This window comes from Nyctibius grandis, chromosome 4, assembly GCF_013368605.1.
Source record: "Nyctibius grandis isolate bNycGra1 chromosome 4, bNycGra1.pri, whole genome shotgun sequence".
Lineage (NCBI taxonomy): Eukaryota > Metazoa > Chordata > Aves > Nyctibiiformes > Nyctibiidae > Nyctibius > Nyctibius grandis.
In genome coordinates this window covers 77,703,731-77,731,020 of record NC_090661.1, presented here as the reverse complement: position 1 = coordinate 77,731,020, position 27,290 = coordinate 77,703,731, and the positions used below count along the sequence as shown (strand labels likewise).

The 27,290-nt window shown below is 41.8% G+C and overlaps 1 protein-coding gene across 8 annotated transcripts in view; it reads left to right on the top strand.

The window, feature by feature from the left end:
• The window catches only part of ZMIZ1 (zinc finger MIZ-type containing 1), a 367,249-nt gene extending 342,594 nt beyond the window's left edge, over positions 1-24,655 (top strand). For all 8 annotated transcript variants that reach the window (XM_068399476.1, XM_068399478.1, XM_068399482.1 and 5 more), the window contains 9 exons: positions 1,769-1,979; positions 3,073-3,178; positions 3,743-3,903; positions 4,194-4,261; positions 6,129-6,197; positions 6,727-6,974; positions 10,012-10,175; positions 15,943-16,191; positions 21,952-24,655. In XM_068399476.1, coding sequence (XP_068255577.1) covers positions 1,769-1,979; positions 3,073-3,178; positions 3,743-3,903; positions 4,194-4,261; positions 6,129-6,197; positions 6,727-6,974; positions 10,012-10,175; positions 15,943-16,191; positions 21,952-22,059 — 1,384 coding nt within the window. In that variant the 3' untranslated portion in view covers positions 22,060-24,655. The remainder of the gene's footprint in view (positions 1-1,768; positions 1,980-3,072; positions 3,179-3,742; positions 3,904-4,193; positions 4,262-6,128; positions 6,198-6,726; positions 6,975-10,011; positions 10,176-15,942; positions 16,192-21,951) is intronic.
• Positions 24,656-27,290: the final 2,635 nt, after the last annotated feature.

Genomic DNA, 27,290 nt, shown 5'->3' with positions numbered 1-27,290 from the left:
AAACTGTGCTCAGGTCTGCTGTTCTGAAAAGCTTGTTAATAGTGGGGGAATGGATGGTCCTGTAATGAAGTCATTTCACATTTAACTAGGGGCTGGATGGATTCCAGAAAAATGAATTAGTCACATGTGTGGATGGATTTTGGTTTTACAAAGAATGGTGGAATCGAGCCAATTCTGAATGTTTATCTGCCAGTTAAAATATTCAGCAAAACCTCTCACATGTACACACATAATGAATAGCAATGCAACTATTTTTCTCCCCACTGGGAACTTTTCATGGTTACGAGAAAAAGAAAGGTTGAAGGCAGGGAAAATGTCTCCTTGAAGCTGTTTCAGTCTTAGCACTACTCAGTTATTAATAGTGTCCCATGGTGGAGACACTGCGTGCTAAGAACATGAGGGGTTCCTGAGCTCTGTCACCGCTCTGTGACATTAGCAGGCCTGCTCAGAGTCCTCGGGAATGCACTTAATCTTCTTGGGTTTTTTTATGAGAGGTACCAAGCCTTGCATCCCTCCGGGTTTGGGTGACTGTGGTGTGTTCTCGTGAGGTGAGAATCTCCAGTAGGTGTTGCAGAGCGAGGTTTCAAAAAATTGTTGATGAAAATATTGGAAAAAAGCCTGGAAAGACTTAATGTAGATGGATTATGTTGAAAGGTCAGGTAATTTGTATTCTATACCTTTCTTTTTTTTTAAAAAAAACATGTTTTTATCCAGTGTTAAATCTTGATGTTTTGAAGTCCAGAAAATATAATGTTAAGCCAGAATTTAAATACCTGGTTTTGGATAAGGAAAATGGCAGTTACAGTGATGATCTCCTGAATAAGCTGTTCTTCATGGATCTTACAAAGCTATCTTCGATCAGGCAAGATGAAGAAATGAGTACCTAGATTTTCAAGCATGAAAGATAAACATTCAGCTGTCTTTTGCTGTCATGAACAGCAGAATCCTGACATTTCAGTTTAGTTCTTCATGTTCTTTTAAATTTCTTCTTCAAATTACTGATTCCTAACACAAGGTTAACATCCATGTATGAAACTTAAATCATAGTCTCTACCCACTTAATTTGTGATTAACTTAATCTCAGCATCTGTGTTTTTTTGGAGGTGTTGTAAAACTAATTTTTGAGGATCTAAATAGTGTGCAGAAGTTATTATCGGAGAGGTGGGAGGAATTCATGCTCTGAAAGAAGGTCTAAATTGGGTGGATTTAATCCATAGCTGTGTTAATTTGGAATCAAAGAAACACAGGGGGTGAGATACAGGGATCATTTTCTCTTCCTTGATTTACCTGTTCCAAGGCAGGAGTAGCTGTATCGGTATTTTGTCTGACAAGTGTTCATTCAAATGCTCTTTTAAATGCTCTGAAGTAGTGAAGAATCCAAAGTCTTCCAGCACAACCCACTGCAGCATATCACTTTCTTGTTCTTAACTCTTTTAACACGCAGGAAAGACCTACCTGATGTTAACATTTTTCTTTCTGCAGGATCATTCCATGGTCTAGTTTTGCAAAGTGGTTTGAGATGTTCCCTTGGAAAGTTCTTTCTAAGTGTAAAATATTAACAACAACTTTGTGGCATGCTTGCATTATTAATTCATCGTGACTTGCTTCTGTTAAGGGCTTTTATGAAGGAAGTATGTTATATCCTTTACTGGCAATAATTCTAGAAAAATAATCTGAGTTATAAAGAAAAAGCATTCCTAGCATCAGAACGACCTCCCTCTGCAGTGTGAAAGCAAAGTTAAAGGAAGATTTATTCATTGTTGTACAGGTCTGACTTGGAATTACAGTTCAAGTGCTATCACCATGAAGACAGACAAATGAACACAAACTGGCCAGCTTCAGTCCAGGTCAGCGTTAATGCAACCCCACTTACCATCGAACGTGGTGACAACAAGACATCTCATAAACCTCTGCACCTAAAGCACGTCTGCCAGCCAGGAAGAAACACAATTCAAATTACAGTCACAGCATGTTGTTGTGTAAGTACACTGAGCTCCCGGCTGCAGCTGCTGATGCTGAGTTTGCTCTTTAGTACAGGTTGCAAATGTTGCCTTAGCTGAAAGAGCCTTACTCTCGGTTTTTTCCATGCATTTTTCTGGTAAGGTGCTTGTTTGATGATGTTGCCACAGTCAGAGTGCTAATATGGAAATTCTTGCTGCTGAATTACTGCAGAATGTAGTGGTATCCTTCAGATGTCTTGAACAAGGCTTGTGGTCTAGGAGAGGAAGGGAGTTTGATCTCCTACCTATTTAGCGTGTGCCTGTGTAACAAGGTGGCTAAAGTGTATTAATGTAGAAGTGGCTTTTCAGATGAAAAACTCATATTCCACGATGCAGTCTAGACCATGCAACTTTCGCCTTTCTCCTTTTCCATGGTTTAGTTACTCTTGGGGACAAGTACTGTATTTTTCATGCAGGCTGTTGCACACATACAGTCTGAGCTTTTGACTGTTCTGTTGTCACTGACAAGACAGCAAGCTGCTACCTCTCCCAAGCTCGCAGTGTGAGGCATTTTGACAAGAAGCCATCCACCTGTTCTGCTTTACTCCATGCTGATGTTTCTCCACATAATATCATTTATCTGGTGGCTAAAAGCAGGGGCAGCATCCTGTGAATCTACAACAAGCTCTTTGCCGGGGAAAAAAATGCATTTGGTTCCAGACACGTCAGCAGCAAATCATTTTTGCAACTTCCAACGTACTCTGAGGGCAGGCAGGTAGGCAGGCTAGACTGTGTCAAAGAATCCAGAGTTTTAAAAATGAACCCTGATGTCAGAGATGAATATGTCTGCCCGATGTATTCTGAATATTAAGGAGGGAGAAAAAGCAGAAAATCTTTGCTTTTTTTAAAGCCCTTGTATACGTTATGCTCTGGAGCATGGAAAAACGTACTGTGCAGCATGCAGAATATCCCTGAGGGAGCACGTGTGTGCAGCAGAGCAGAACCAGCTTTCGTATTTAAGCATTAGGCACTTACGGAAGCCGCATGTCCAAGGGAAGAATGCAGCTCTGTTTAGCAGTGTATTTACCATGTGTGTTTGGTTCTCTTGGTAACAAAATGCGTTTTCTTTCAGTCACACTTGTTCGTGTTGCAGTTAGTACACCGGCCATCAGTTCGCTCTGTACTTCAAGGTCTACTAAAGAAACGCCTCCTCCCAGCAGAACATTGTATCACTAAGAGTGAGTTTTCATTTTGTGTGGGTGATAACTTTCCAGAACGCCTACGTTCAGTTGTGATAAGCTATTCCTACACAAGATTTACTTGCTTATTGAAAACCTTAAGCTGTACTTGTCAGGAATTTCCAGAACATCATGTGCATAGATTAAATCCTCAGTATCCTCAAATGTTGAGGGCTGTTTGGGTGGGGGTAGCAAAGTACCAAGGACACAAGCTTAGTTCCTAATGAGGACTCTCCCATTCCAGGAGAATCTCTGGCTTTTCCCCCATATTTTTTTTGACTTACCTAAAAGTGCCGTGTAGAAAGATTATTCTTTTTTTTTATTTAGGGCTGCTTTAAGTGCTTGTATGGCACTTCATTTGGTTGAGGGTATAGCTGATGCGCATGTGTGTCATGGTTTGTCTGTTCAGGAGAATGTTCTAAATTACACAGAATACACCTATGTGGATAAACTGTCCATTAAATTGGCCCTTAAAGGTTGAAGTGTTGGTCTTTCAGATTTCTATGTTAGAATTTGCAGTACACTTGTGTTTTCTCACACATACACATACCTCTTCCTAAACAGTAAAGAGAAACTTCAGTAGCGTAGCAGCTTCCTCTGGTAACGCGACACTAAATGGGGAAGATGGAGTAGAGCAAACTGCTATTAAAGTGTCTCTGAAGTGCCCGATCACATTCCGGCGGATTCAGCTCCCAGCAAGGGGTCACGATTGCAAGCATGTACAAGTGAGTAGATGCCAGTGGCCTGGCAGTATTCCCTCAGCCATGTGTTGTTACAGTACGTTTGGTTATCGTATCAGAGAGCTTAGTGAAATGGGATTTCTATGTGTCTAAATAATTAACTATATACATACGTTTAATGTAGAGGGAGAAAGTAAGCTATTTGATTTAGTTTTCAGTGCTAGCAGGCTTTTTTTCATGGCAGTTTTATTTTTGTCCAACTGATTCAGTTAATACAGTATTTTCCCTTGATTTTCCTTTTCCCCTCCACCCCCTTTTTTTTTTCTGATACCTAGTGCTTTGATCTGGAATCTTACTTGCAACTGAACTGTGAAAGAGGAACTTGGAGGTGTCCAGTATGCAAGTAAGTGCAACCATGCTACGTGAAATGTAGTTGTACATGATTTGACCAAATTCAGATCATATTTAAGGTCATGGAGGGGGGAAAAGGGCAGTGCTAGGAAATAACATGTATATATTACGTTTACCTAATAGCATAAAGTCCAATGAGAATTGTTTCGATATTTCATAAATTGAGGGACACCCTGGATTATTAGAAATTTAAAAACAGATAACGAGATATTTTCTCACAAAATACATAATCTGCGAGCTCTCATTACAGGCTATCAGTGGGTTGTGTAGAGTTCAAAAGAAGCTCAAATATTTACATTGATAAGACAGGTATCCACATAAACGAATGAACTGGGAGTTTCTGTTCCCCTTGATTATGAAGTATAAGCAACTACCGGACAACAAGTTGCCACAGCAAAGGAATGGATAGTCTATTCTGGAGCTATTTTTGTAAAATTTTAATGTTGTAATGCCCAAATTACTGAACTTCAAATAGATACTGAAGTGTTCAGCATCCAGCTAAACATTAAGTAAGGATGCCAAATAACTGTCTTGGGTACTGTGCTTTGAGTCACACAGGCATGCAGTTAATGGCAGTGTTCAAGGAGAGGGGGAATTTTGGGGACTGCAACATTTCCCAGTAATTAGGTAGGAAATGAAACTGGATCCTCCAAAGTCAAAGTCAACATCAAGTGCAAATTAAAGTGAGAGCAGAAAGCAGGGGGATTCTAGTACAGAATAAGGCTGATTTTTAAAAAGGTAAAAGATTTCCATGGAGCAGAAGTTTGGAGTGATTGCTTAAAGGAAAAGAGGGATACCTTGGCATACTTTCAACCTTGTGTTTTGACCAGAGAGCTAGTATACTGCAGAAGAAATGGAACAAAAAGCTTTGAAGTGGTTGCAGACTGCCCATTCTTACATTTAACTGGGCAGAAAGAGTCCCAGAACATCTGCAGGCCAGTTCAGTGTCTGTAACGTACTGTGCTTAGTCCACAGGGTTACGAGTTTGTTCTAGCCTCAGCTGAGGAGCCAGGGCTCTTTAGCTCAAGCAGCTGTAGCAGCTTGTACTTTATCTCTCCAAGTCTCCAGTTCAATCCCTGCTGTGCCAGCTGATGTTAGGTATAAACAGGAGTGGAGACTGTCCATTCTGTCTGCTTCTGTGGACATTGCAGGCTTGAGACAAGCTTGTTTCGATGACTGTCCATGATTGATACATATCCTGAAGGGCAGGTGCTTTCTCTGAACTACCTGAGTCTTTTCTATCTTCTAAGTTAGGCTAAAAATATCAAAAGAATTGGATGTCTTGCTTCTTAATTTATGTATTCATACATAGAGGCCAAAATTTTTGTCCTATTTCTCTGCATATGAGCACCTGCATTCAGATCTAAGTGCCTATATAACTAAATCATTTTCATTTTTGTTTTGTTCTGTCCCATCTGTGCTGATCTTAAGTAAAATAGCTATAATACATAGTTACTTTGAAGCCATATGACTGTGTAGCTCAAAAAAAAAGATCCAATTTGAAAAAAAATAGTGCTAGCTGATGTTCACAGGATAGATCTGCTATGTTTGAAAAACCTTTAAATTCGCAATATATTTCACTAAAAAAATGCTTCAAAGGATGTGAACAGCTTGTGGGCACACACAAGTAGATGTATCCTTATCTCATCAATTTCATGTAGAATGCTATTATCCTGGTAATGCAGATGTAGGACTAAAACTGTTCGCCCCAAATCATTCCTAAATTATGTGTTACAGATAGTAAGTTGGTGGATCCCAGTCTGCTGATTTCATCACTAACCTGTCCTCCTTCCATCCCTCTCTTACACATGTGTAGCGATATTCTAACACGAGGTTTGGGGTTTTTTTTTTCTTTCTAGTAAAACTGCTCTGCTGGAGGGTTTGGAGGTTGACCAGTATATGTGGGGTATTCTGAACGCTATACAAAAGTAAGTGACCTTACTCATTTCTGATATCCAAGACTAAGCAACTAGGAGATATGTTAATTGGTACTGAGATAGTCACTCCAAAGTAGGTCCTAGTGATTGAACTTGAATATTCTATTTCATGGCTCCTTGGTGGAGCTAGTGATACAGTCAATCAGTTTCCATCTACTTAATAGATCTTACTTGGGTTATCTCTTGATGGCAGCTTCAGCAGTGAAGCAGAGGGAAGAGTTAGAATGGAGGATTAAATGCTTTCTCGTATTTACAAGTAGTCCCTCTGATTCACATGGCAGACCACATAGATATGTTTTGGATTTCATTGTGTGGATAAACACAGAAATGTGCTCTCACAGTTGCCTTTTTTAAAACTTGCTTTTGGCATATACTTGAGGAGTGAAAGATCTTGAGGGCTGTATTATACTAGAGCATTTCAAAACATTTGTTACCATGTAGATTCTTATGGAAACTTCAGCACAATTGATTAAAAAAAACCCAATAATTAATGTCCTAAAATTTTCACATTATTTTACAGCTCAGAGTTTGAAGAAGTTACCATTGATCCAACTTGCAGTTGGAGGCCGGTCCCTATAAAGTCAGATATTCATATCAAAGATGACCCAGATGGCATTCCCTCAAAAAGATTTAAGACCATGAGTCCAAGCCAGATGATCATGCCAAATGTGATGGAGATGATTGCAGCTTTGGGTCCTGGCCCGTCACCTTACCCATCCCTACCTCCTCCTCCAGGAGGCAACAACTCCACTGAATATGGTAACCAAGGTTAGTTTTACAGCTTTGTGCACCCAGGTGATCACTCTAGAAGTCAGCGGGTCAGTCAGCTTTGTGATTCAGGTATGTCAGTGCATCTTCTCAGAGATGCATAATGAAAGCAAATTATATGGCCACAATTCTGAAATTCTGCATCAGTCTTAAGATCCATCTGTGTAGAGGGAAATATATTTTAGTAAGGAAATTGGTGCTAGTCATATATACTACCATGCAGCCCTCCCTGAATCAACAATCATTGTTAACCTTACGTATTCATGGCCTGCCACAATATACATCTTTCCTCATTTTTTCTGTCCATTTCCTTCTGTTCCCCTCTCATTCAAGTGAAAGCTCATAGTACTACAGAAGTTACAAAGTAGAGAACCTGACCCATTAACCCTGCCACTTGGGCCACTAAGTTACTTGCGGCCAGGTGGGTGACATTTGGTAGGCCACCCAGAAAGTGGATGACTTTTAAAGAGATTTTAACTGCTTTGCAAACACCTTCGCATTAGAACGTTACTTTTGAGTTCCTCTACCCATGTGCTGCCAGATTGAGAAACAGGGAACTAAATACAGGCAGTGGAGATACGTTTTCAAATGACTGGTATATTGTGAATAACTCAATTATAGTGACAATTCTGAAAATGTGAAACCAGAGACTGTTTCTTTTGCAAGTAATATGATATGACTCAGTTCAGCTCTGGGAAGAGACCAACTGTTCACACCATCAGAATCCCCAAATTGATTACAAGGTGATATATGTGCTTTTTGCAGGCATTTGAAGAAAAATATAGATTGCATGCAAACTATGGTTAATTTGCTCCAATGACTGCAAAACTGATGACAGATGATAAAACTTTTTAGGTTTTCAAACAGATGAATGATTACTATAACAAAGCCAAGAGCACTGAATCACAAATTTTTCACTCGCTTAGTAGGAGTGAAGTGCAGTCAGAGCATCAGAACAGAGCCATCTATTCTTCATCACCTTTCTAGCTCATAATCGGGAACGGACAGGGTAGTCATGTAGAGTGGGGTTTAGAGTTTGTGTAATGATTGCTGCCTAGACTGTTATTTCCCTGCCTTCCCCTGTGGTTCCTGCAGCAGAGGTAGTCATTGCGTCTCAGAGCCCTGACTCATCAGTGGCAGGTGAAACCCACGCTCTCCTATTTCCCCTGCAATAGGTATATCAATGCAGACCACCACATTATCCTAAATGTCTTTATAGGTTTGTCCCTCAGCGTGTGACACAACTCTTGCCCCAGAGAAGGGCATGCTGGTGCATGGCTGTAACTCCCTGGGCATACTGCCTTCCATCTTCATTCTCCATCAATATGTGCACTGAAGCTTAGTGTTTAGAATTGGGTAATGTCCTCTGGTTAACAGTACTCTAGAGCACAGTAGTAGTAGTATTACTAGTATGGTTTATGTTTGTTTATTTGGGTTTGACAGTAAGCATACTGAAGTTTAGTTTGCAAATATAACAAGTACTCAGTAATACGAGACCTTATTCCAGCTCCCTGCTATTAAATCTTTCCTGAGAAGCAAGGCAAGAACAGCTATATTCTGTGAGACTCATCCAGTTTGCAGATTAACAAAATGAGAATTAGTAAGGCTCTGCAGTATTAACATGATAGATCAAAGTCCTGAGTTCTTTGAGAAATACTCTTACACGGCTAATGACTTCTGTTCCTCTGAGATTAAACTTCTGCTTGTGAAGCTGTGCTAAAGAGCAAATGATGCAGCTACTTTAGTTTGTCAGACTCCCTTCTTGACTTGAACATTTAAAGCTGCTGTATGTCAGCTGACAAACTGCAGGCTCTCCATGCAAGCTCCGAAGCTATTCTATTATTTCAGAGCTCAGTATCATCCCATTCAGTTGCTTACACGTGATAGCTGAGTGGCTTTAGTTCAGGTTTTGCTGTTCATAGCAAATAAGCCACCAGAATTGCTATCTCAGTTGGAAGTGTTAACAGAGGGATCTGGACAGAAAAAATACGGAGAGTAATATCCCTGTATTGGGATACATGCTTGCTTTAGAATTCAGGTAAAGATCACTGGGCTGAGGTGGGACGGGTCAAAACATACCGATGATGGTCATACAGTACTTGTCCTGCAGATCAGCAGGGGACTCCAGGCTTGGTGCTAGATGGTAAATGTGTGGGGGGTAAATCCAGATCATTTATTCCAAATTGATGTGAAATTTTGGTGCTCTGGAGAACATCGTTTCAGGCTGAAGTTAGGTGGATTTCATAAATTCACTAGTTTTTCATTACATGCATGCATATCCACATGCTGAAACACAGGCTACAGGCAGCCAGTTCGTAACTCTGAAAAAGAGAAGAATAGATCCAAGAGGGGAAAATTGATGTTGTATTTGCAGACAGACAAGTGAATTTTATTAGGTTTTGTGGGACCAGGGAGAATTACATCACAAACCCCAAATAGACATGAAAGCCTCTTATGCGTTCTCTTAATGGAAGTTGCCTGTTTATACTGCAGATGAAGAGGTAGAACAGATGCTGTGCTATGAACTGGTACTGTGGTATCTTCCTGATACAGTTCTGTCAATTAGCTTCATCAGAAACTGAAGCAATGCTACAATCTTAGTGAGTGCATAGAAGAGTAGACATAAATAACACAGGTATCCTATAAATAATTTTTGATTGGGCAGTCTCAGTTGTACTGAGATGTTTCCAGATGTAAATATTCCATAGAATTTAATACCCCTTTCAATTCTCAACTTGGTTAAGTTTATGTGGTGACTTGACAGTCGTTTTTTAAAATGTCAGCAGTTTTCAATTAGTTGCAACATGTACATGAATTATTACAGCAGCCAGTATTTGAAAGCTGAGTGCTGTTTTTTCCTCCCTTTTCCTCCAGCTTGCTCCAGCAGCGGGGAGCACAGTGTTGTCCCGTTCAGTGTTGCAGTTGCCCTGTGCTGTGCAGGGAGGATGCTATGCCACACAGCTTGTACAAGATGCTCTCAGAGATCAATGCTGGGAAACAAATAGTTTCTTTCATATCACATCTGTTTCTCTTTCAGGCAACAGTTACCAAGGTCATGGCAATTTTGACTTCCCGCACGGGAATCCTGGTGGCACGTCTATGAATGACTTCATGCACGGGCCACAGCTGTCACATCCCCCAGACATGCCAAGCAGCATGGCAGCTCTCGAGAAACCTCTCAGTCACCCCATGCAGGAATCTGTAAGTAATGGTGCTGTGGATGTGGATTTTCCTTTGTGGGGGTAAGGAGCTTTCATCCAGCTAACAGACTTGCCTTGTGAACTGCTTTTACTTTTTGTGGATTCCTCACTTTGGAAGTTTGTGAAACACAGTAGTTCTGAGAAACACCAACAATGCAGCTTTTAGTTTCTGGCCTTTCTGAGTTTTTGGAGAAGCATTTCTGAGCTTTTTGGAATGTCATTTAAGCTTGTTTATCTGAAAGAGACAACCTGACTCGATGTGCTTGTATTAATCGTTGTGCTTCGCTCTGACACCTGAAACAAACTCGACTTCATTCCCTAGGCCAGCAGGGTCTGTGAATATCCATCTTCAGCAGACAGCTTGTTTTATAGCAAGACGTTGACTGTCATCAGAGCAGGGACAGTATCTTCCCTGGCTTTGTCCCTGAGGGCAAAATTTGCATCCAAGTATTTTGAGGGGGAATTCTACCCAAGTAGCATGAAAGGCACCTTTAAGTTGTTGGGAAGAGGACAAGCCTGTAGATTTCGAGGAGGGATGCTGCCACTGGTCTGAGAACGTATCAATGTAAGAGACTAAAAAATGGAGGTTCCTCAAGTCTCAGATGGAGAGGCAGAGCTGTGTTGGAAAAGCAGCTTGCTCAGAGCACTGAGTTTTATATACAGAACTTCATATATCTCCAGAAAATGCAGTATTGCAGCAGCTAGGTGATAGAAAAGCTACCAGCAGCATGTAGCTCTTAGGCATGGCTAGTCATTTATTTTAACTCTGTGTGGGGAGTGTGTGTGTACATCCTTTTATGTTCATTTAAGTTACAGGGCAGGGGCTTTATAGTGTGCTGTTACTGCACAAGAAGGATGTTTAACTTGACAAGTCATCTGTGCCGTGTCTTTAGTGAATACTAGAAAGTACAATTTCAGAATGTAATGAGGAAATGTGGTACCAGATGCTCAGCAAAAGCCTACTCAGTCAGTGTCTCCTCTAGCTGGCAGTGGGTTTGCCAAGGAGGATGGTGAGAAATCGGAAGAGAGTGGAGATAGAGTTCTTAGTATAGCTTGGAGCGAGCCCAAGTAACAAGACTGTCTGCAAAGGAAGAGTCCAGAAACTGTAATGACTTTACCACTTCACAGGCTAATAAAGGACAGAACAAATATGCTGTAAACTTAATTTTTCACTGGCAAATTCCACATACCCAGCTTAAAGAGCAGTCTGAATTATCCGCATCAGAACCAACCGTACAGTATTAGAATATAGTAGTGAGGGGAAATACTACCAACCTGAACTACTCCCAGCTGCTTTCCTTTGAATCAAAGCCACAGGGAATTATTCTTTTCCTCCCATTACCTGACACCTACCTCTTGACTTTGTCAGTTAACTGCTGTACCTTTGCTACAGTAGTTGCCCCAGTGAAATTTCTGAAGTGGTTGAATATGAAAGTGAAGAATCTGTGGCTTTCTGAAAATGGGACTGCTTACAGATGATAGCAAAGGTGAAAGCTGCTCAAGGCTATACATGTTCCAGAGCTGTAAGAGGGTATTTGGGCAAATGTTAATAGATTGTTTGGTTCTGTGGGCCAGTATGTAGCAAATCTGATACTTGCTTATGATAGCTGGCAATTAAAGTAAACCTTTGCCTCACTTCTCCCTCATCTATCATGACACGCAAGCTATACTGTTTGGGAACTGGAAGCAGCTCTAAAGCAGGTTCTACCTACTCTATGTTAATGGCTGATTTTCTCTAATGAGAATCAGTTTTCAGGTCTATTAACACAAGGTCTATTAACTAGATTGACCTTGTCAATGTAGCCATGTAGTCTTCAGGCCACATTTGAGGACTGTTAGTGCTCCCACACAGCTTTTTCAGAATTATAAAGTCTCTGCTTTCCTCTTTCTCTCTTTTTCTCCTTCTTCATTTCTTCTCTCTCAAAAATGAACTGTTTGTCTGTAGCAGACACTCAGGAAAGGCAGCTTTAAAATTACTGCTTTTAGAGAAATGCATGCCATTAACACATTCCTAAATTGTGTAGCTGAATGTCTTTGGACAGGCATCTCTGCGAAAATAACTGTAAATCACATTGCGTAATTGAACTAAGGTTTTAAGATGTTGCCTGTGCTCTTGTCTGGCTTTTTGTCTTTCCTTTTTGCACATTTAAGGTGTATTTTGTTTTCATCTGCTATTCGCTTTGACTATTTTGTGTTTACAAGGTGAGTCAGGATCAGATGTTTGGTCCTTTCAGACACGAGATCTATCTCTAATGGGAGCTGAATGCTGCTGAGGAAGTTCCTAATTTTCCTATTACGAAGATTTATGTGGTGGCCCTTATATAATGGTAGGCAGAGGAAGTTGATCCCTCCAGACGTACTCCGTAGGTCACCTCAGGAAACGCAGATGTGTTTGCCCAATGAAGGTAGGGCTGCGTAACCAGGGCTGGATCATCAGAACTACCTTCTCTCAACACTGCTGTTCCACTTCTGTGGAAGAAGAAAAAAAATCAAGACCTGAAACGTGGCTAGAAGTAATACCTCTTTCCCAGTGTAAAGTGTTGTGAGAACTGTAGAACAGATGCTTCTACGTCAGTGCAAGATTGCTACTAAATAGCTGCTACAATCTCATTGTGTTTGTTTTCAGATATTGCTAACAAGTTTTAGACTAAGGTGAATTCAGAGTTAGCTCTAGCTTAGTGCTTGTTGCAGGCAGTGTAGTGCATAAGGAGTGGTACGTGACTGAGCAATGGCTGATTACACCATAGTTTCATGTACACAGTGAGGTGGTATGAGCTGGTGCCACTGCAAAAAGTCATCGCTCTTGTTTCTGTTTTCACTTTTCCTTCCTCACACCAGCACAAGTGTTATTGCAGCCATTAAGTGATCTGCATCTGGGCACTGATGTGATTGAAAACTAATTCAGAGGGGGGAAAAAAAAGTTTAGCTTTGATCCATGTCGGTTCCCCAGTTGAGTTCTCTGCATGTCTGCAAGGATGCACCCAATGACAAAGGCATGGACAGGAAAAGTGGCCAAGAACAGCAGCAGGGCAGAGTGGCATCTTTCAGTGGTTCTGCCAGCTAACCCAGGTAAAACTATGACCCCAGCAATGGAGAGAGATATAAACCATCAACTTAACCTGCTGATCTTTCCTTTCACTATCAGTTTTCTCCTGAGATGAAAGGAGTATTGTTCTGCAGCTGGCAGGTCCCATTGTGCTGTAGCTGTACATCTTGGCACTCCTAGAGGGCACTGCTGGGCTCGTGAAGACTTGCATTGTTTTGTGCTACTAAGCTGTAGATGTAGTTGTGTCTCCTAGAAGCTTTCCTTTATAGATTGTAAATGTTTTAAGAGTGCCAAACTTTACGCTCCTAAAAACAACTCTGAACTACCTTGCTATGTAAGCAAAGGCAGCTTTGTTACTCTCTGCGTTCATAGTGTGGGTTAGTGTTTTTAAAACAAAATTATGGGAGTTGCAGATGCAAGCTGAACACACACACACAAAGTGTATTGCTTAGAATGTTTTTGCACCATGGAAAACTTACCATTAGCTGAATGCAGATAGGACAATGTTGAAGTCCTGAGCATTTTGCTTTCTCACAGGTAGGCTGTGGAGTCTGTGGCCTAAGTCAGATGGATTTTGAACCTGCGATGGCTGTTTAAGGTTATGGTGGCCCTCAGTCTTACAATAAACAATTACTCCCTATCCAACAGTTATCTCATGGCCCAAGATACTGCCTTATCAAATAAATATTTACATGTATAAAATGCTTGCCTATAAACATAATGTAGAATTTCTAACTTGCTTATTTGTTTTGAAATATGTCTGAGAACATATGAATGCCTCTTGGTTTGAATAATTATTGATGTAAACATGCCAGTAAGACTCTTGCTTTGTGCGTTCAGGGATAAATTTAAGAGACTATTCAAGATAACCTTGTTTTGTTTTGGGTTTTTTTCCAGAAACTGCTTTCCCACTTTAGCAACACTGTTTTAAATTGCTTTTTACTTTTTGTTATTATTAAGCTTTGTTAATTTCCTCACTTTCTGTTGCATGTGTCCTTGATGAATGAAGAAGGAAGCAGCACTATTTGGGTAGACATCTACTTTCACTTGGACTTTTGCCAGGTTTTTAGGCTGCAGGTTGATCTACATTAAAGTGTGGTCTGTGGGCAGATTTTGTACAAGTTTACCCCTAAGGTAGTAACAATAATGTTGCAGAGTACTTTTCAAGTAGTCAAACTGTGACCCTAATGGAGAGAAGAGTGTGTATATTTTAAACTCTCATATGGGAAAGAGGCCCAAATGCGGTGTTGCAGATAGAATCCTGCTTGTTTCCACCAACCTCCATACTACCAAAGTATTGAAAAGGACCTCTGTGTAGCTGAGTGTTACTGTCCCAATGGATCAGTATTCAGGTTTCAGTTCTTATAAGAGTGGTGAAATGTATTTTAAGTACTTGTTTCTGTAATTTTTTTTTTAAATTTTGTGGGAACATTTTAATTAAGTTTTGTAATAACCTCCCTTTTGCTTTCCAAAACTGAAGATTAAGGTTAAAATAACATTGCAGTTTGCTGTGATATGAAGGGGTCAATGCTGACATAGCATTTTGCTGGTTTCTGTTGGCTTGGCTGGATATGAATTTCATGCTGTTGCTGTATGTATCTGTTCTTTTATTTCAGCTCCACTTTGTGGCAGTATGTAGCATTCCTCAAAAAATGTTTACATTTTTTGCTTCTCCATATACCCAGTTAACATGAGACATCTGATTCTGAAGCATTCAGACACTTCTTTCTCATGGCACCAAGGTCAAGCCCCAAAGAATCCACTAGCATTAAATGTGACATGCAGCAGAAGGAAGAATTGGGCTTGTGCATTTTTGTTGCTTCCCTGTCATGTCAGAAAGACTTTTCCCCTATTCTTCCATAATAGGGTTTGGAAGATGCATGTGGTTTGGTAGTTTATTCCCTACAGAAAACATAAAAAATACTGAATTTTTGCTAGAGGACTTGTCCACGGCAAGAATACAGAACAGAAATGTGATCATTAGCTTAGTTTAAGCTAATGCATTGTACTTTGCAGACAGCAGGTATGCAGCCACCTGCAGCAGCTCTGCTCGTGGCAGGGAGCTCACTAGCTGAGACGACCTGTTTTTTTGTCAACCATCAGAACCCATGAATATCAGCAAGGAAAATCTTCAGCCCTTAAAAAGGGTGTTGCATTCTGAAAAGAGAAGGAGGGGAGGAGTGGGGAAGGGCTGATGTTTGCAAGATGTTTGTAATGAGCTGCAACATGAATAGGCAGCGGTGTCAGGAAGCTACCCAGTAAGGGAGCTGAGCAGAAACGATGCATTTTCTCGGTTAATCAGTTTCCTGGTGCAGGGATCATTATTCAACAAATTCTTCATTCATTCATGGAATTTTTCAGAGCAGCACCCATAAGCCTCCTTCCCTCCTCTTTGGGGTTCATTATTTTGCGTCTTCAAGCGGTTTCCCACATCACAAGGAAGCAAACCAACAGCACAAAGCCAATGTGTTTATCTACCCCTTGCAGATAACCTTCAAAAAGCTGAAACACTTCCTCCGCCATTGGGATATGGAGTTTTCTTTTGTGATTGCACTTTTTTATTTCTTTTTTTTTGTTGTTGTTGTTGTTGTTTTTTTTGTTGTGTCTTTTTAAAATTTATTTAAGTTATTTCTTTTTGTAACATGCAGTTACAGACTCAGGCACCGCGAGCACTGTACCTTGTGGCCTCACTTTCTTTTCCTGCTTTTTTCCTCCTCCGCAGATCCCTCATCCCGGCAGCACTGATCAGTCCCATACTTCCATGCAGCAAGGTTTGCACGTCCCTCACCCCAGCAGCCAGTCAGGGCAGCCATTACATCACAGCGGGCCTCCTACCCAGCAGTCCCGGCAGCCGCCCCCGGCCGCTTCTAGCAACCATCCACACAGTGACCTGACCTTTAATCCCTCCTCAGCCTTAGAGGGTCAGGCTGGTGGACAGGGAGCACCCGACATGCCGGAGCCCTCGCTGGATGTAAGTCTGTGTCATACTATCATCTGCCTGCCATAGCGTGTGCTTCGCATCGCGGCGGGAGGGCGGGGAGGGTGCAGGGACGGGGAGCCGCTTCCACAGCACATGCCATCCTTTCATGCTTTGGTACATGGGCGCAGGTGCTGCAGCTGAGGTGACAGGGCGCTCCTGGCTTGCTGGGAGAACAGTTCTGGTTTGAGCAGCTGCGTGGTGTGTGAGCCATAGCCTCTTCCTAGCACCAAGGCAGGCATTTCTTCAGACGGCAGTTCTGGCACCAGGCTGGGAGCCATCCCCTCCCTTTCCCCTCATTGCTGGACAGGGGCTCCCGTGTGCTTATCTAGGCCCTGAAGCCATCGCAGTGCCTGGATAAGAGGGAGGACGCAGCTGTGGGCGGTTCTGGCTGTGGTGGAGCTGTGCCAAGCGAGCTGCACACTGAGCCCTGCAGCATGCCCTGGTCAGCAGGAGGGGGATCTGTGCTGGCCCACCCTGTGGCACTGTCCCTGCTCCCTGTGGCTAAAACCATCCGTACCCGCTTGTGCAGGTAGCCCAGCAGCACAAGTGCTTCCTCCCGGTACACCACATAGGGAAACAAACAACAAGGATGTCTTCTGCCTCCTTAGCCACTACGGGAGGCAGCTCGCAACTAAAGATAAATGTAGTTTTAAGGCCAAAAGTAATCTTCTGTCTCTTACCATCCGTTCAGTGGAGTCGGAAGTGAATTATCTGAGGTGTCTCTCTGGTTAACCACCTACCTCCCGAAATATAAATTCCTTAGCACTAGGACTGGATTTTTGTTTGAGTCGTGCGTTCCCTTGTGTGTATCTTCTGTCTGTTCCAAAGTCTGCTGCTGCACAGTGTAATTTTCTTAGAGAAATGTTCACCTCTGTGCCTCAGATTTACATCTGTATTTACTGTTGCTGTATACTTATGTCTTCCCTGTCACACACAATCACCGTGCTGGCAGGTAGCCTCGCAGAGGGGAGGGAAGGGCTTAGGGGAGGGATGGATGGTGCAGTTACAGGAACAGCGCTCAGTGGAGTAACTTCTATCTGAACCAGACGGCTGCTGTTTCACACAACACGGTCATGTGCACATGCTTTGGGAACGATAGTCCATGTGGCAGTTAGAGTTCTGAACCCTTAAGGACCCCATATGAACAATATTAATAGGTGAGATAAAAATGTCATTTTTTCTTCAAATATTTAAGCAACATAAAGTGTGCTGTTACGGGTCAGGCACTCATTTCTCAGTGAAAAGCAAAGTAGAAAAACCTGTACATTTATCACAGTACCATGGTTATCACTGATGGAGGCATGCTGGATTCTTAATGGGAGGCTAAAATTATCTTAGCTAAATGAGAAGGCAGGTGCTGTACAGTGTGGGGAGTATCACAGAATCACACAGAATCACAGAATGTTAGGGATTGGAAGGGACCTCGAAAGATCATCTAGTCCAATCCCCCTGCCGGAGCAGGGTTGCCTAGATCATATCACACAGGAACGCGTCCAGGCGGGTTTTGAATGTCTCCAGAGAAGGAGACTCCACAACCTCTCTGGGCAGCCTGTTCCAGTGTTCAGTCACCCTCACCGTAAAGAAGTTTTTCCTCAAATTTAAGTGGAACCTCCTGTGCTCCAGCTTGCACCCATTGCCCCTTGTCCTGTCAAGGGATGTCACTGAGAAGAGCCTGGCTCCATCCTCTTGACACTTGCCCTTTACATATTTATAAACATTAATGAGGTCACCCCTCAGTCTCCTCTTCTCTAAGCTAAAGAGACCCAGCTCCCTCAGCCTCTCCTCATAAGGGAGATGTTCCACCCCCTTAATCATCTTCGTGGCTCTGCGCTGGACTCTCTCTAGCAGTTCCCTGTCCTTCTTGAACTGAGGGGCCCAGAACTGGACACAATACTCCAGATGCGGCCTCAGCAGGGCAGAGTAGAGGGGGAGGAGAACCTCTCTCGACCTGCTGACCACACCCCTTCTAATACACCCCAGGATGCCATTGGCCTTCTTGGCCACAAGGGCACACTGCTGGCTCATGGTCATCCTGTTGTCCACTAGGACCCCCAGGTCCCTTTCCCCTACGCTGGTCTCCAACAGCTCTGTCCCCAACTTGTACTGGTACCTGGGGTTGTTCTTGCCCAGATGCAGGACTCTACACTTGCCCTTGTTATATTTCATTAAATTTCTCCCCGCCCAACTCTCCAGCCTGTCCAGGTCTCTCTGAATGGCTGCGCAGCCTTCCATTGTGTCAGCCACTCCTCCCAGTTTCGTGTCATCAGCGAACTTGCTGACAGCGCACTCTAATCCCTCATCCAAGTCATTAATGAATATATTGAATAGAACTGGTCCCAGAACCGACCCTTGCGGAACTCTGCTAGACACAGACCTCCAACTGGACTCTGTCCCGCTGACCACTACTCTCTGGCTTCTTTCCTTCAGCCAGTTCACAATCGACCTCACTACCCGATCATCCAGACCACACTTCCCCAGTTTAGCTGCGAGGATGCTGTGGGAGACGGTGTCAAACGCTTTACTGAAATCGAGATAGACCACATCCACAGCTTTACCATCATCTATCCACCGGGTAACATCCTCATAAAAGGCTATCAAGTTGGTTGAGCAAGACTTCCCATTGGTGAAGCCATGCTGAGTGCCCCTAATGATCCCCCTATCCTTGATGTGCCTAGAGACAGCACCAAGAACAAGTTGCTCCATCACCTTTCCGGGGATGGAGGTGAGGCTGACCGGTCTATAGTTACCCGGGTCCTCCTTCCTGCCCTTTTTGAAGACTGGAGTGACATTCGCTTTCCTCCAGTCCTCAGGCACCTCTCCTGTTGCCCACGACTTAGCAAAGATAAGTATAGTCCTTTGAAATACCTGTGAGCTCAATCTTGATCAGATGGATTATTTTAATGGGTTTAACTTTCAGTGGCTGTGTTGTGGAACCAGGCTGAAAAAAGTCCCGCGCAGCAAAGCAAACGGGACTGTACCATGGGCAACTTGGTCTGCTCCCTACTGCCACCGTCACAATAATTCTTTAGGACTTCAGTGTGATGCAGTCTAAGGTTTAACCCGGGTTAAAGGATATACCTCATATAGATAGAGCTATAGATACAGGTGATCTGCACTTGTACCTCGGACCATGGAGGCACAAGACTCAACTGACTGGTTAGACCTCTCAAGTATTTGCTTCAGTAGCACTGGGTGCACCTCCAAATTCTGCCCTTAAGTTTAGCATGTTCCCATAGCTTTCGCCCACAGCTCCTGGCCCCGCGCAGCCCCCGGCGCTCCTGTCCCTCACCTCTGCTCAAGCACAGCACCCTCAGCTCCCAACAAGTCCTTTCTGAGGTCTCTGGTTTTCACACCAGCTGGGCAGGAGGCAGGCTGTGCTGCCTGGCCACGCTGACCAAGGCAAGCCAAGGTCACCCTCAAAACAAAACTTAGAAGACTTCATCTTCAGAGATACTGAGCATATTGTTTAAAACTTTCACCTTTCTAAAAAAAGTTTTTTAAAAAATCCCCTGTATACAAGAATGAGTCTCAGAGACGTTACGTTAAATTTTTAAGAACTGAGTTGTAAAATCGTAGGACAAATTCAACCATTTTTTATTTTCTACACGTTTTGTGGGGCCACGGTTTTCTTTCAGGCTTCTGTACTAGCTATTCATAAAAAATTCTGATAGCAGGTTGTCATGGTTTTAACCCGGCAGGCAGCTAAATACAATGCAGCTGCTCACTCGCTCTCCCCCTGCCACCCGGGGAATGGAGGAGAGAATCGGAAAGGTAAAAGGTAAAGAGACTCGTGGGTTGAGATAAAAACAATTTAATAATTGAAATATAATAAAATAATAATAATAGAATATGCAAACAAGCAGTGCACAGTGCACCTGCTCACCACGTGCTGACCAATGCCCAGCCTGTCCCTGGCTAGTGATCCTGGAGGAGAGAAACCCTGAAACCACAATCCTGGAAGAGAGCAAGCGAGCTTCCTGGCCATCCCTGACCTATATACTGAGCATGACGTTGCATGATAAGAAAATCTCGTGGGCCAGTTTGGATCCATTGCTCAGGCTGTACTCCCTCCCAGCTTCTTGTGCACCTGCACACCAGCAAAGCATGGCGAGCTGAAAAGTCCTTGATTTCTTAGCAACAACTAAAACCATCAGTTTATTATCAGCGTTTTTCTCATATGAAATCCCATACTAAATCCAAAACATGGCACTATTCTAGCTACTAAGAAGGAAATCAGCTCTGTCCCAGCCGAAACCAGGACACAGGTGAAATACATTTCAAAGCCTGACATCTTTAGTCTAGTACTATGACAATAGCATTTTTACCATGAATAAAAGGAGGTGGTATTTGAAGAAAAGCATTCCTTTGGGGAGATTCTGTTTATGTAAACTTGACATTGCATTTTTTCAAAATGCTTAGAAAGTAATAAACTTCTTTTTTGCATTTCATGTTTAGCTTATTGAAAAATACGTTCATCCATATAACATTAGAAGATGAAGCTGCATTTGCACAGGAGTAATAGAAGCATATAAATGTAATATTTGCATGCTAAATGTGATGCAGTCAAGCTTTTATAGTTTTTGAAAACATGGAACAACTTAAAATGAATTTCTCATACCTGCTATTAAGTTTGTTAAAACAGTCTGTATTTTTCTGTCTTTGCTTTAACACAACAGTGAATATAAAGGGAGTTTATTACAAACTCTTCCCTGCTGTTTTTTATATATGACACTTTTACTTTTGACTAGGATATGGCGAGATGCAGAATAAAGCAGAAAACATTGCCGGATACACAGCCCAGGAGTTACGATTTGCTTGTTATCTGTCAGATCATAAAGAATATGAGTGATGGCTGGAAAAACAAAATTTTCTATTTGAAAAACAGTATTAATAAAAATATAAATAAACCCCCTACAACTATTCCTTTTGGTACTTTAAAACATTATGGAGATTAGTGCATCTTCTGTTGGATGGGGTGTTGCGTCCCGACCCTTTAACATGTCTGGTATTGCATGTAACGCTGTAGTTGAGTAAGTACTTCCAGCCACCATAAACTGTCCCTTCCACAGAAGGGAAACAGGACTCACCTGCCTGCTGTGCCATTCCTCTTCCCATCCTCCTCCTCAGTTGTTCCCCGCCGCCCCTTCCTGGGCTATTTGTAACCCTGGGTGAGCTCCAGCTCACTGCCCCAGAGCTTACATCAGCACACAGAGGCGTTTGGGGGTGGCTGAGGGGTGAGGAAAGGGCAGGGCTGCCCCTTTCTAGAAGGATGCAGGCTTTGGGTGATCATCACACTGACATGTGTGAGTCAGACCAGTCATTGCTGATCTGCCTTAAAGTTCGAATATGTATTGCTCAAACTGCATGCTTCAAGTTTTATTCAGAGTTTTATATGAAACTAACATACAACATACACACTAACTAACTCGAGCATTTATCAAGAAGTTTTTGTCAGCATCATTAGCCAGGAAATATACTTTGTTTATTGATGATCTTTGCGATGGGGAGGTTTATTGAGAAACCCTAATTGAGATGGTAATGTAATGCACAGGTAAAAACTGAGTAATACAGACTCCCACAAACAAGTGGGTACTGCATCATCTTAGGGTGTTAGGTTTGTGTTGCTGCCTTCCGATTTGTTTGGATATATACATATGAAAGCCAGTTTCCAGGAGTGTGTGGTGTTTAATCCCTTTTTTTCTTAATTGTGTTTGTTACCTGTAATTTTCCTTTTATCTTTATATTTTATAGCTGCTTCCAGAACTCACAAATCCAGATGAGCTGCTTTCGTACCTGGATCCTCCTGATTTGCCAAGCAATAGCAATGATGACCTTCTGTCTCTCTTTGAGAACAACTGAAACCATATGTATTCTCTCATCCCTTTCACTTGTTGACACGTGTGTGGCTGCACAGTGAGGAATCTTAACACTCCTTTTCCACAAGAGAAGAAAAAAAACTCATAACTTGATCCAATGGTGCACTCCCTGCTTTCTTCATCTCAGAACTGCTTTTGTCAGCTTCAAAGACTGCGAAAGTGATGGGAGGAAAAAATACAAAAAAATAAATAAATGCAGTAATCTCCGAGTCTGCCGTGCTACACGTGACAAAGAAGCATAGACAGTTGTGCAGCTATTGGAAACTCCATTTGTTGTTCATCCTCTAGAGAGAGAGTTCTGTGATAAACATAGTATGAAGTATCTTGGCAAAAACGAATCTTGGCAAGGGAAGAAAAGGCAACAAAATGGAACTGTCTTTAATTGACCTGTCTCAGAGTGTCCTTCCAACGCATGTTCTTCCATTTTTTTGAAACTGTATCTCCCTCCACCCCACCTCCCCTTTGCCCCCCTCCAACCACAGGTTTGTGTTGGAGCGATTGTTCTGGCCCACACAAAAAAGATAAACAAAACCCCAAACACAAAGCTCAAAAAAGCACAAACCCTATAGTCCAGTGGCAAAGATAGGGAAGCCGTACAGGCCCATCAGAGGGAGCCAGCAGTTAGCTAATGCGACTTCAGTGCCGGAGCCCTGAGGATCTCCAGGCTGCAGCCATGGGTGTTGGTATTTCTGCAGGTGCAGGAATCTTAACCACCTCTTTGCAGAGGATTCCTCTGGCCAAACACACAGATTGGAAACACGCAGGAAAAATTTTTAAAAAAAGTTTGCAACGTTTAGGAATTTTTTTTGTGGTTTTGGTTTCAAACCAGTACTGTTTGTGCCTGCGTTAACACCCAGCTGTTGAGATTGCTGTAAGAGATCTCTTTGCCTTGTATGCCGTATGGAATGGAAAAGAGAGGGAGGGGGGATGCAGACCAAACTGTTCTGATTACTGCCTACAGCCTGCGGTGCCCCGAGCCTTTGTGTCACTGTACTGCACAATACATAGTAAGATAAGCTGGGTTGAAGGCAGCCAGGAAATCATTGCAGGCTGGAAGGAGAATAACATCACTATCTGTATAATTATTTTTAATAATCGGCTTGAGAAGGGGCATTGACATTGGACAGACATCTTACAGCTTCGTTTTTGTTTTGCTTTGCGTTCTGTTTTCGTGACTGTTACAGATAATTCAGCCTTTTTCTTTTCTCCTCCTTCAGTTTCTTTTTTTAAACTTTGGCTGCTGGGATGAGCTCTTTCTCCTGAAGGACTGGGCATGGGGAGAATAAGTAACTGTTGGTAGATTGCTGCTGCCCTCAAGAGACCCTTCTGCTACAATCACTGTCCTGCCCCTGTGATCCGTGCTTCTCGTGTGGTTGCTGCTCCTGCATGAGCTTCCTGTTGCTTCTGTGCCCATTTCTGTGCTCTTTGTCTCTCTCTCTCTCTCTCTCTCTCTTATAAATGATGTACAGTAGCTGTGTAAGAAGTGCATGTGTGCCAACTTTGCCCTCGTGGTGCAACATTTCAGCTTTTGCCCACTGTACAGTTATTGTTTGACCCTACTCCTTTTCCTCACCCAAATCCAATCAAACGCCCTTCGTTTGCTCGCCACAATACGTTTTAAACTGAAGTGCCAGGCAAAATTTGGTTTGTTCCTGTCGGTTTGACTAGATAGCTTCCCAGCCCTCTGTGTTCAGTTTGCAGCGCTGTAAATGGCATGCTTTGTGCTTACGACTCTGGATTTGCTTTCCTCACCAAAGTCATATTTGTAAATTCTTTGCAGTTTTTGTTTTATTTTGCTCTTTTTGTTAATGTTTCCCACTACTGCTGTACATGCGTCATGATATATATATGCTAGTCAGCAGCACCTTGCTGTAGATACTAAAGGAAATGGCAGTTTAGTTCTTTTATTTTCCAGTAGGAGTATTGAATCTGTCGAACATATTATGTAGAGATGGTCCCACACTTATATTTTTCCTGTTTCAAGTTTTTTTAAGAAAGGCGCTGTTCATTATGCAAAATCAATTATTTTAAGAATTGCTATTGTAAATATCTTTGTGAATATTTTAGTATCGTCTTTGATAATATTCAACATTTTCATGATCTGGTTATACTTTTGCTGGTGTTTTTAAATAACCTTGTCTGAAGAAAAATATGGGTCCTTTTTTAAAAAAAAAATTGAGGGTTCTTTAACAGAATAAGGGAGTTGGTTTTTTTCTTTTTTTTTTCCCCATTTTCTTTTGATAAATTAGCCCAAATTTCATATCTGTTTATGTGATGAATGAATTGATAAATCAGGCAGTACCTGGACAATCAGGGCCCAGCTCTGTCATGGAAACATAGTAAGTGATTGCCTAGGGGAAAAAAAAAAAAACCCAACTAACTGATGGGTGTTCATTGACTGTGGGTGATTGTGGGCTGGTAATGGCAGAGATTTTGTTTGTTTGCCCAAGTGAGCGGAAGCCCTCGGGCCAGCTGTCTGAACAGGTAAAGATGCACTAAGGCAAGCAGCAAGTACGTAAGGTACCATCTTTCTATCACTATACTGGCGCTCCGGTCTCTGAAACTGGGGCACTGTAACACGTAGGGATGTGGGTGGGTGAGGGAGGGAAACAGTGTAGTATGTTTTATTCTGCTTAGAAGTGTCTTACGTAGGCTTGACAACCTGTAGAGGATCTCTGCAGAATATTAAAGATACCTTGGTGTAACACAAGGTAACATGGTTGTGGTGTGGTGCTGCTGTCACACAGTCCTAGGAAAGGCCGTTCCTCAGTGACAGATGTGTTTAGTAGCCATTTCGCTGCAGTAGTTTCCCCTGTATTTTTGCTGCATTGTTTAGATAGGTATTGAAGTCATTTGCAGGGGTGGCTAATGATAAACTGACTTTATGCCCTTAGAGTTTGGGTTTTCTGTTTGGGGGGCAAGTTTCTTAAGCCATAGGTTTGGGAATGAATAAGATTTCTCACTATTAGTTGGAACTGGTTGCTCAGCTTTTTTTTAATTGATTCTATTTAATGTTCCACCCTCCATTGATTCCTGAGCAGCTAAGTTAGTCACCTGAAATGATTTTTCTCTTAAACACAACATTAGTATTTTAAACCAGGTATGTTAAGGATTGACCTTTTCCGAACTGGTAGTATTTAAAATGTGTCATTTAAAAGTACCTGTTGGAAAGCATAAAGGGACAAGAAAAGCCCCATAGATATTAGCAATATGTTTGGAGCAGTGTTTGCATCTGCTTTGTACAGTATATGGAGAATTAAGGTGGACAGTTGACATCTGTAAGCTTACAGAAACATATGGTTTCTAAGAAGAACTTAAGAGACAAAATACAATTTTTACCCATCACCCAAATGTTGGACATTTGAGACACTTTTAAAACTTATCTGAGAGCTAAAATCAGGTACTGTATAGTGGAGTCAGTATGAAAAAGCTTCTAAATGAAAATTTAGTTATTTTTTTATCTGTTCACTGCCGTATTAAAGTTTAGAAAAAAAAAAACCTAGCAAATAGGGTAATCACAGTTTTTTCTTTTAAAGCTTAATTATTATATTAAATTCCAGTAGTATTTTATTCTTCTTTTTTTTGTTTGTTTACTTTTTAATTGTTTCCCTATGGAAGTTCATCTGGGAAAGAACCCACAGAGATCTACAGTTCTGCTGCCAAGACATTATTATAGGACTGACAGATACACGCCAATGTCTGCAGCGGAGACTCAAGGGACAGCTGTACATATGTAAATGACAAATAGAGACATGTTAACAGAAATGCATTCATTTTCCTTGGAATGTGCATTGTTTTTATTTCGCAGGAAAAAAAAGCTTTGAAGCTCCATCTTATGTGGAAAATGAATCCTGTTTGTTAGCGTTTGTGGAGTCTCAGCATTTGTTTCACTTCTGTAATATACTCTGATCTTTTGTTTTGTTTTATCTACATGTAATATTTAGCTTACGTGTACTAGTCTATCACCTGTGTATTTTTAGGGTGCTACAGAAATAATGAAGAAGAATAAGGGGATTAAAAAAAAATTGTAACCAAATTGATACTTTGTACAATTTTTGATATCACGATCAGAGGAGAATTAAAAAAAAAAAGTACAATCTGAAGTAACATGCAAAAATGGCCATTGTCTTTGTTTGTACATTGTATGTACAGTACAATGCAATCATTTCATACTTTAAATTGGTCAGAAAAAATAATTGTGATTTTTAGTCTTGCAAAACTGTATGTAGTTAGATGATGTGACAACCTAATATTTATCTAATAAATATGTATTCAGATGAAACCTGTATATTAGGTGTTCATGTGGTTATTTTGTATTTAAAAGATCAAATTATTTGACTATTGCTAGACATTTATATACTCTGTTGTAACACTGAAGTATTCTCATTTGCTCATGTTAATTTTTTTTTCCTAAATAAATTTGCAAAATTAAGGTCTGGCTAATTGGCAGCTGCTTTGTAAATTTGGACTTTCTTTTTGAAACAACCAACTTCCCATTTGCCCTCCCTGGGTTGTGTTAATGTGGAAGTCAGTTGCGCAGGATGTACCTTTTCAGGGAGCAGGACGTGCTGCAGGACGGGAAAGGTGTGAACCGCCCTGGAAGAGACCCAGAATAAAAGATTATGAATGCAAGTTTACTGATAGGCACGGGATCACACAGAAAAAAGCCCCTGCCGAGCAAGGTCTTGGTGACTTGCAGTTCAGTACACAGGGCACTGCATATCACCTAAACAAGTAGTAATTACTTTGAAATGAAATATTTGCATAATACGAGTAACAGGAAAGGAAGGGTTTGTCTCTGATATTGGCACATGTGGAGGGATTAAACATCCAACGCAGTAGATGGTTAGCTCTGTCTTTGTTTTAAATTCTCACGAGTGTGATACTTTTCTTTCAATTGGAGCCTGTCATTAAAGTGAAATTAGTGACGTTGGAAGATGGCTGAAATGAGATGATTTTTTTTAATGCATCCTCATCTTAAAGTTGAAGGACTTGGTTTCAAAATGCAGCTCTTGAGTTACAAAGTCTGCTTAATTTATCTGCCTGTGTGACTGTGAGCAGGCTGAATCGTGACACAAGGAACACACACCGGGTCGTATCAACAACAGCTGTGGCTGTCTTCCCAGCAGACTTCTACACCCATACTTAGCCACAGCCATGGACACCAGTCACTTTGCATGTGAGAACTTGTTTTAATAGAGAATTACTGAGTAT